Source organism: Mycteria americana, chromosome 1 (assembly GCF_035582795.1).
Source record: "Mycteria americana isolate JAX WOST 10 ecotype Jacksonville Zoo and Gardens chromosome 1, USCA_MyAme_1.0, whole genome shotgun sequence".
In the NCBI taxonomy this organism is placed as follows: Eukaryota; Metazoa; Chordata; class Aves; order Ciconiiformes; family Ciconiidae; genus Mycteria; species Mycteria americana.
In genome coordinates this window covers 151476724-151486880 of record NC_134365.1, presented here as the reverse complement: position 1 = coordinate 151486880, position 10157 = coordinate 151476724, and the positions used below count along the sequence as shown (strand labels likewise).

The window sequence follows — 10157 nt, the reverse complement described above, 5'->3', positions numbered from 1 at the left end:
TCACTCACACTGCAATTTAAGACCTGATTTTGTACGATAACTCCTTTTCTTAAAAGAATGTTTTCATTGAGATTTAGGATATGTCAGTATAACTTGCTATAGGATTGAGATCTGACACAAGGCTTTTATTTAAAAACTACATGGAGCGCTTCCTCTTTTGGTGGAGCTGTGTTTATTTGTTGATTTTCAGATACAGAACTGTATTTCATTGCTTATTCAGTGTCGGTACAAAAGCCAAATCCTACCCTCTTTTAATAATGTGCCACTGCTTTCATAGAAGGAAGTGGTATCATTTCTTTGGCACAATGAGGAAATGCAAACAGAACTTAAGTTTCATAAAGCTTTGTACAATTTCGGTACAGATGATTCATTATGACCTGCTAAACATAAAAGCTGCAAACATGAGAAAAGAGGGAAAAGGGCTTTTATTTTTTTCCCCTGGCAGTGCTTTTCGAATTTGTTAGTTTAGATGCTACCTGTCCTAAATCAGAAACCCAATGTAAGAAATGTGAAGTCATAACTTACACTCAGAAGTTTTCTCTGGACCAGGACATACAAGTGCTTAACAGTAATATAAAAAAGAGACATAAAGGTGGCACTGCTATCTCTAATTCTTACCTCTCTGACTCTTACAGTGGCGTTTAGAGACCTTGAGTTGGGTAGCTAAGCAAGCTCTGAGTGGAGGAGAGAGGGGGAAACTTGAAGAAAGCATGCCTGAACTTGGTGCATTTCTCAGCTGTTGATTTTAGTTTAGTGCAGCTATAAGTGTGGGTTTATGGACTTTTGGACTCAAATCATCCCTTTGGATAAAATCAGCTCACCTGCAGTTTCAAGACAGAGATGACAGTGGCAATGCTGCTTCCATTTTGCAGAAAAGAGCTCCATCAGAGGAACTAGGTATCATCAGAGGAACTAGGTAGCTGGGATATTAGACTTCATCCAAAATGACTCAAGACCATAGCTTCTTGTTTCCCCTACCTCAGGTAGACCCACCACTGAGACTGGAGCATGGGAGGCTGGGAGGTCACAGGCTCCAGTGCATGTCCCCCTGGTTATTTCGGCTTTTTTTTTTTTTAGTAAATGCTTCTCTATACAACATATAGGCAGACACCCTACCAAAAGCTGGGAGCAAAACACAGGGCCCCTCTTTCATCCTAGCCAGCAGGCTACAAAGTTAGGCTCCCTCTACCTTTTGCCCCAGTTTCTTGCTCCCTATCTGCCGTGCTGGTCCAGCTTCAGTGTGAAGAGTGGTCCACTGGTTTGGGCACTCTCTGGCAAGGTGGGAGTGGGGAATGGAGGTTAGATGCTCTACAATGAAGCCTCCCACTTGCTGAACCACAAGAATATTGTGTACATTCTTGCTGTCCCACATTTGCAAATAAAAGGCATCCTGACAGCACCCCTGCCTGAAGACTCCTCTCTGGATTTGTACATACCAGGATGCCTCCTTTATTCATCCAAAACAACTGTAGGTGGGTGATAGGTGTCTACATGCTGAAACTGGTTGAAGTAGCAGGAGTTACGGACCATCACAGCAACTGACTTCTGGCACTTTTGCAGAGCCAAAACCTGAGATGCCAAGAGATTCCCAAGTGCTGAAAGCGTCCACTAAAGAATCCTTTGACTTAAGTACCTCTTTAGGCATCTTCAGTGACATTTAGGTGCCCTAAAATGCCTTTCATTTTTTAACTCTTTCCTGGACTATCTCAACTACTCTGAGGTCAAAAGCTCTAGACAGTTGGTTGAAGTTACCAATCTAGGCACTCATGTGTCAAGCACGTCCTTCGGTGTTTCTTTCTTCTGGATTTAGGCCATAGTACAGAACAGAGGAAGGCAATATCAACTTCCATCCAGAGCACTGCATGTGCCCGACTATTGTCATTTAAATCCATGTCCAAACCTCTACAAAGATCATGTTCCCCTCTTTCCTGCAGTGTTTTGTTGGAAAGAAAGCTTGATATAAACAGATAAGAATTTGAGTCTTCTCCGAGCCAGTAAGTACCTTGATACAGCACTTGAAAGTGATACAAGTGAACTGGTCCCAGAAGAAAAATTGTGGTTTAGTTCATATAAAAGCTTTGTTATTTTCTCTGGAGCAGCGCACAAAGGGCCCTAGAGATGCAAACATTGCTCTTCTCTGCTCCTCATATGGCTAATGGCCTGGCTGGTGCCATCGTTTCTGTCTCTTCTTCTGACTCATACCCTTCTACTTCTCCCACAGTGAATCGAGACTTTGGCATTAGAGCTAGATTGTCTGCTTTGGTGAAACGATGCTGGCTGACTGAATTTCCTCTTTGACCTGACAGATTGGATGGGCCTGCTCGTCTATCCAAGCGTGCCATTGGAATTAGCTCTTCCTGGCGGTGCTTCGCTTCAAGTGGATGTAGTCGGGGCTGGGGTCTGAACATTACCGGGAACGCAGCATCAGAGACACTTCTGTGGTGATCTGAAGGAAAATAGATAAAGAATTCATATTTTGAAGAAGAGAAAAGAGAAACACCATGGTATTGGGCAAGGACAGTTAAAGGGTATTCAATACGGTACAGCATTAAGGTTTTAAACCCTGGAACTGAAGCATTTTAAATAATTGCTATAGAATAAGAGCAGTCAAGAACTAAAAATAACCCTAAATTTTTATTTTCATCCCAAAGCTGATGTTTAAAAGATTTTATTGATCTTGCCTCTCCCCTGAAAGCCCAGCAAATAAACACATTCAACTATCTTTTAGTGCCTCGCAGAGCTGCTCAATGCCTTCACAGGGCAAGGGTGCTCCTTTATGTAGCTTTCAATTTTGTACAAATTTCACGAGTATGTCTAGTACCATGGTTGAAAAGCATTGCAAAACCTGCAGCAGAAGACAGAAATTAACCAAGGAGAAGACTCCAGTGCCATCGAAAATCAAGTTTACTCATCAGCCGTGATTCACAACTGGAAAGAAAACAGTTTCACCTGAAACCAGGACTTTGACTATAGGGCGCTTTGATTATATTGGGTGTGTCAGACCTGCTCCTACCAGCTTTCTTTGCCACAAGTACACAATAAAAATTTGCCTGCAATAGGCCAATAACTGCCTCTCTCATTCCGTTGAGTTTACAGAATATACTTTTTTACTTTTCTTAAAGCCACTTGTAGTCTGACTATGCACTAGCAAGTTAGTTGTTTGAAGAAACAGCTCGTAACAAGCTAGAAGGTTTTGGGAGATAAACACAAAGGTCCATGAATAATAAAATTAGACTATATCCTGCTGCAGTTAAAGCAGACATGTATTGGGTATAGTCACAGAGTCAAAATTTATCACCTTATTGCAGCTTAATAACTATGAAATTATTTTAAGTTAATGTTTACTTCACAGTTGGCACAAAGTAAGAGTGCATGCACCAGCACTTACCTCCACTGAATAGGGGCACAAATTTCTTTAACAGCAGAACCTGCTTCTGTTAGGCCACGTGGGCATACCACACCATGAGCAATAAAATAGGATAGGTATTCTCAGATTTGAAGGGCTTCTACTTAGCCCTTCTGGGGCATCACTGCTACAAAGTATGAATGATATATACTGTCAAAGAAATCATGCATTTATATGAGTGGCAGAAAGAGCTGATAGGTGGTTTAAGGATCTATTTGTGGTCATTTCTGACCTCTTAGTTACTGAACTTTCTGCACATGCTATATCTAAGAGCTAAACCAAGCTTGCTGGAGGATGCTTATTCCAGGAGGGCTTCCAGGCATAGACAGAAGAGGTGGCATTTATCTCTGTAAATGCATATGTGCATATATGACGTTGTCATTCTAATTTCCTACACACTGAGTATTTCTATTCTCAGTTCCCAAGTGCAATTCATCACATCCTAACACAGTTTATGAGAGGAGTTTAGGGTGGCTTCCTCCTGCTGCAGACATTTAAAGTGGTGTGAATAGCTACGCAGTGGACCTAAGGTGGGGCCAGAAGCTGGACCAGGAAGTCCAATTATTTGGATAGATCACAAGGCAGGGCTCAAATGCAGGCCTAGCTATTAGTAAAAATGTACGTGCATTCACTGCCTCAGGATTTACTCCTCTCCCCACTGAAATAATGTGCGTGTCTGCTATACCAGGATTTGAAAGTATCTGAAATGCTTTTAGGTCTGAGGCTGCTGTGTAGAACAGTTTGAGTCTTTTAGCAAGCCACATATCCCCCACCATGACATCCTGACAAACAGGACAGAAAAGAATCAGCTGTATGAAAAAAAAAAATCCCCTTGAGTAACTTTGGTATTTCCCGTCTGAATAGATCCTATGGGTTTCTGTTCTGCTGCCACCACGTGTGAGTGCCCAGTCCCAAGAGAATGGTTTGCCTACACAGATCTCTTTTGCTTTCATCTCTTTCAGAGTAAAACAGAAAGGGAAGAAAGAAAATCATTTTGCACCTGCAAGAAACAAACTTTGTTGTCCAGGTTTTTGTTACAAAGTTAAAAATATGGTTTCAATTGCTATAGCTAATCTTGCCAGAAAGGAAAAGGAATTTTCATAAGGAACCCAAATGGATTTCAGGTTCACATAAATAAAGACAGAAAGGAGTCAGGGCGATTGCAACAATGATGAACATTCAAGTGCCCTAAATTCCATGTTTTCTCTGACACTGTCCTGCTGTGTTTCTGTGGGCAATTCAGTGTTGCTCCATCCTCAACCTCTGTCTCCTTACTTAGAGTGTAAGTGAGGATGGATCTGCTTTTGATCCATATGATAAACTAAGACTGGCTGATAAGTTCATACAGTAATACCAGTATTACTACAGAAATGTTCATAGAGAGCAAGGTGGGAAAAGAGGAGAAGAGACCAGCTGCTTGGGGACAGATTCTGCCAGGATTTTTTGTTAGGTTGTGGGATTAGAGGCTCATCTCCACAAACACAGAGGGTCCCTGAGGCACAAGGGCAGGCGGGGGAGTCCCCAATACCCCAATCAGAGGAACGAGCCTGACCCCTGCCCAGATCCCTCACGGGGGTGATCAGCTCCATGGCAGGGTGAGACCCACCACGATGAGCCAACGGAGAGGCTCCCCCCAGGGCACCCCACAGAGTGAGGTGTGGCAGGGTACGGGGCTCATTGTTGGGATGTCTGGGGAGAGCGTTTTGGGATCATACAGGACTTATGATGGGATGTTTAGAGCAGGAACCAAAGGCAGGGAAAGGAAGGGATCAGGGTAGTTGGGGAGGAACAAGTGCAGGAAAATAGAGAAAAAAGGGGATAAAAAGGGCTGCTCGCATGTAAACAGGGGCTGGTCAGTACATGTGTCTGGCAATACCCTGTGCCCGATCAGCGCAGTCTGTCCTGTCTTCTCATTAAACTCCACTTCTGACTGTTTTGCTGGGTGAGCAGCTCCCTGTACTGTGTACCTGTGTCTGTGGAGGTCTGAGTGCCAGCAGCTGGAAGGACTGGGGTGCATGCATATTGTGGGGGTACATATGTCAATGCGAAATCACCAGGAATCACCAAGCCAGAGTACCCATCGCGTAGGATAAGAGGCTTGGGAAGCAACTGTTGGAGCAACCTTGAATCTGGGACAGACACTGGGGAGAGCAGAAGGTCTGTGAGTTGACTACTGGAGGGGGCAGGAGGTCCAGACCAGTGACTGAAGAGACCATGGGGTCTGTGGTTGGCTACTGGTAAGGCCATAATCTGGAGCAGGTACCAGAAAGACCTGTTTGCACATGTGTGTCTCTGTGTGTGAGGCAAGGGGAAACCAGAGGATCCAGGAGCCCACTATGGTTAAGACTGGGTGTCCAAGGCCAGCTACTGGAGGGATCCACAGTGCATGGGGTGGGGTGGAAGAGCATGTGTGCATGTGTGTGTGGTGTATGTGTGCATGTGTGTAGTCCTGAGTACCAGCAGCTGCCATGGGGCTGTGTCCCCAGGGGCTCACATGCCCAAGTGCCACCAACTGGGGAGACGAAGAGTCCAGGGCCAGCTATTGGCAGAGTGTGTGTCTAAGGCCAGCTACGGGGGGATTCAGATAGCAGGTATGTATATATAATTTTCCACTTACAGGCTATCATCCTACTCGGCCAGAGAGGGGACCAGGATGAGGCCATTGGTGCTGTTTGCATTTGCGTGAGTGCTGTGCCCTGTCTGTGCTGCTCTGTGTGTCCGGCTGTGTGTACGTGTACACTGAATTACGGCGGGGGGTGCCTGTTGGGAATACCTGCTCAGCCTCGCTACCCGCGGGACCTGGGGGCAGGGAGCTGCAGCAGCCTCGCCTCGACTGGGCTGCAGGCTCAGCAACTCCTAACAATTTTGCATGCAATTGTGTCTGTGGGGCTGCAGGGAACAGATAATTTGCTTTCTCAGGCTTACACGGATGCCCTCATGGCCAGGCCAAACTGCAGGAATCACAGGAATATTTGTGCAAGAGGGAAAAAGAGAAAACTAGGCGGTGCTGGAATGAGATAGAAACTGCAGCAGTAATGACCATGTAAACAACATAGATAAAAAAGATAGGAGAGAGGGGTGTAGCTCATTTAAAGAGGCCAGGGACTTCCATGGGAGTATTCATTTAGCACTGTTAAATCCACTGAGCAACTGGCCAAGTTTCTTTCACTGCTGGAGTAGGGTACAGAGTAAAGCACTTCCATTACCTGTAAAAGTAACACGCCTGGCTTTTCGTCTAGTGGGCTGGCTAGGGCCCTGAGGCAAAGAGAGGTAGCGTACGCCCATGGTGCTGGCCTGTGTATGGAAACAGAAATGCGTTCAGTGCCTGTGATTGCCTCCGCAATTTGCACTTATTTGGTGGGATGGAAAAAAGGATGGTTATATGCTTTGTTGCCTCTGCACCTTTACAGCCAAATTTAGAGAGGTGTGAATAAGATCAATGCTTGGCTTGATGAGTTGGTTGAACTCAATGTCAGCTCCAGTGAAAATGTCTGTGTCTGATACAATAGCCCTAGGTTTTTTCTGCAGTCAGTGGAAAGAAATATGTTCTTCTAAGATTCACCTTTCCGATTTCAGGTGGCAACTTTAAACAAAATTAATATACCCAGCAAGAACTTATTTCTCTTCCTTAACCGTGATTATCTCAGCTGTAAATGCCTATGCTATCCAAGGCCTACATTTGGTCAGACAAATCTTACTCTTACTGATCGAGAGACCAAACTGTCAGTGCAAGGTGTCAAGGGCTTTGCATTAGGCCTTTTGTGAATCCACAAATTCACACAGCTGTGATTATACTATGTTTTGCACATGCCAAAACAATGCAAGTTACATTATTTTACTACTTACAGCCAGAGTAGCTGATTTCTGACCAATGTATAGAGGTTGGACATAAAAATGTTGCTGTCCACATGCTAAGTGAAGCTCTTTCTTCTTAGGTGCTGCATGAGGACATTGAGGAAAGTATCCATTTTAATTATTGCAAAAAGCATATAAAAACGGATGTCTCTTTCCCTATTTACAGAGAAGCAGAGGCATTTTTTACACGAATAGTAGTTTACATAACAGGTACCGGTCTGCCCCAAGGTAAGCTGTTTCCCTTCCTGCAACTCTGCCTTAGGCTGTGCTGCCGACGGATGAGGATTTCTTGGGCTTGTTTCTCATTTGTGCTGGTAGGCAAGTTGTGTCGGCTGTATGTCGGTGCCTGAAACAGAAAATGCACCCAGTTGATTCTCTTTGCACTTGCAATGTTAATAACCTTGTGCAGTCTGGTTGATCACAGGGCCAAGGGTACATCTGCCCCGGCTCGGTCACCGGCTCACCACAGCTCTCTCTGGTATCACGTGGAAAAATACAACCTTGCACTAACCTCACTCCTGCAGAGCAAGATGGGAGGAAGCGTGAACATAGCTGTAAGTCTCGGACCTCGAGGGCTACATTTTGATGCCATTTTTGATAGACTTATGCCTGCTCAAAGTGTACCGTAAAAATATACCCACCTACACAAGGCTGTTAACATCTCTGGGCTTGCCCTCCCTTTGTCAGCCCCCTTCTGATCACACAGTTGGGAGCTACAGGTCCCAAGAGAGACATAGCTGGTTAACCCACCACTGAGCCTTGGTACTAATATTACTGAGCCAGGAGCAAGTTGCAGATGTGCCCTAGAGCAAAAGACTGTGTTAAGAAGAGTACACCTCCAGAATGAGATGCACAGCTGAGTTTCCTTTCCATACTTGGACAAACCACACCTTAACATTACCCTAAAACTGAGCATCTTTTAGGACAAGCTTTTCAATTTATCGCATACATCTTGTGAAATAAGGGAAATAATTATCTGCCTTAAAGAGAAAAATTCACTTAAGTTTATAAAGCTTCTTAAAAAGCAGAATCTGATCTCAGTCTCACTTGCAAGGGTCCTTGTAAAGTTGGTCTGGTGAGCCAGCGCATTACCAGGCCTTCAGAGTTGAAAGTGAAGCATTAGAAGTGGCATTATTTTACTTCCGAGCTTTCATTTCCAAAAGCACACAGTTCTCAAGACCACATAGGAAGTGACTGGTGCAAATAGTCATTACTTTAATTGATTTTGAAGAGAGAGAGTTCATTTCAGTAATCTGAGAGACAGCCATATATGCAAATGGTTGCTGGTAAGATAAGAAATTAATATCATAAGGATAATTGGCCATGGCAAATCAAACACTATTAGGAATGAATATCATATTAGTAATGACACATTTAAATGAGCGGGGCCTAGCATCTTCTAGTAAATGTGTGTTACATGAGTTAGCTCCGTTTGTCCGCGTAATTTCAAGGTTACTGTAATATATCCTCTAACACTCATTGCTGTAGGAGAGCACTCAGTTGTGTATTCTGGGCCCAAGATTGGATTAAGTAGATATTATACACTGGGCTGCCTCAGAATCGGTACAGATGTCTGCAAAACAAATCCCTGCTGAGGTATTACCACCCCCATTTCATGGGGAAAAAAAAAAACCCAAACGTGTAAAGTGAAGCTCCAGAGGAGGTGGAATTTTTTTTTTTTTCCTTTCCTTCCTCCTCCCGTGCTGAGAGTAAACTACAGCTCCCACACAGACCGCGAACGTACCAGCCTGACTCTCAGCTGACTTTGGTCTATGCAATGTTTACCGCCGCTGGTCCACCCACCTCCGCGGAGGAGTTTCACTGCTGCTGGCGACCTGCCAGCCTGCTGCCTCCCACGAAGCCCTGCATCCGTCCGTGGGTGCCGGGTAGCCGTCTGTCCGGCGGCCGTCCAGCCCGCCGCCCCTCGCCGCCGCAGCGGCAGGCAGGCCACCCGGCCGGGCCACCTCCACCGCGCAGGCTGTGCGTGCCCCCGGGGAGAGGACCTGGGACCTCAGGCTCCACCGGGGAAGTTTGGCAACCTCGGGAAGGCGGTTTCTGAGTCACAGGTAGCTGCGCAGCGAGGGAAGCCTGACCTCTACAGCTCAGTCACAAAGTTTCCTGGCTTTTCGCGCTGCCATCAGGGTGAAAAGCTGATGGGAAAAAACTGCTTTCCTTTTTTCCACCCAGGAACAAGCCCCGAGCCAGGGCTCCTTCCCCTCCTTCCCTTCCCCGTGCAGTGCCTGGCTCAGAGCGGCTGCGGGCTCCGGGCCCACGTCTCCCACCAGCGTGACCCCAGGGCCGGTCCTGGCTCTGCCACCCGCCGTGGCTATGATACGGGGAGGGCAAACAAGAGCTTTCAGTCTGCAAATAGTGCGTGATAGCAGGTTGCTTACACACCCTTTGTCGCACTTGATATAGGTTATGTGCCAGGACATCTCTCATGGACTCCACCTCTGCAGGGGAGAGCCTATGCACATGCTGATTTCTATCACTCCTATAAATAAAAGAGAAGTTTAAATATTACATTAATGAGCTGATTAAATACTATTCCCATGAAATGATGCATGATCTGTTTTTAGTGCTAGAACAGAAAGCTATGAGGAGTGACCAGTGACCAGTGACACTGCGAAATCATCCAAAGATGAATAAAAAATGTCAGATTTTGCTCTTTCCCGGGTTTTATCAATATACTGGGTAGTCAGAATGGGCCCTAAGCCCTCATACAGCTGGCAGCAGAAACTCTCCTTTTCTTCCTCCAAGCTTCATAAGGAAGTTCCTATTTAAGGATTAGATTGGGCAACAACCAGCTGTACGTTCAGGAAGGCACTACAAGTTTCCTCCTCTGTCTGAATGCATTCTTCAGCATGGTCTAGCAGTCTGAGCCTTGCAGTCCTAC

At 45.5% G+C, this 10157-nt stretch overlaps 1 protein-coding gene across 1 annotated transcript in view; it reads right to left on the bottom strand.

Annotated features, from left to right (window-relative positions):
• Positions 1–2144: 2144 nt before the first annotated feature.
• The window catches only part of SLC9A4 (solute carrier family 9 member A4), a 35189-nt gene continuing 27176 nt past the window's right edge, over positions 2145–10157 (bottom strand). Inside the window, exons 9-12 of the mRNA XM_075491932.1 lie at positions 9659–9755; positions 7470–7607; positions 6613–6700; positions 2145–2446 (exon numbers count right to left, since the gene is read on the bottom strand). Coding sequence (XP_075348047.1) covers positions 2145–2446; positions 6613–6700; positions 7470–7607; positions 9659–9755 — 625 coding nt within the window. The remainder of the gene's footprint in view (positions 2447–6612; positions 6701–7469; positions 7608–9658; positions 9756–10157) is intronic.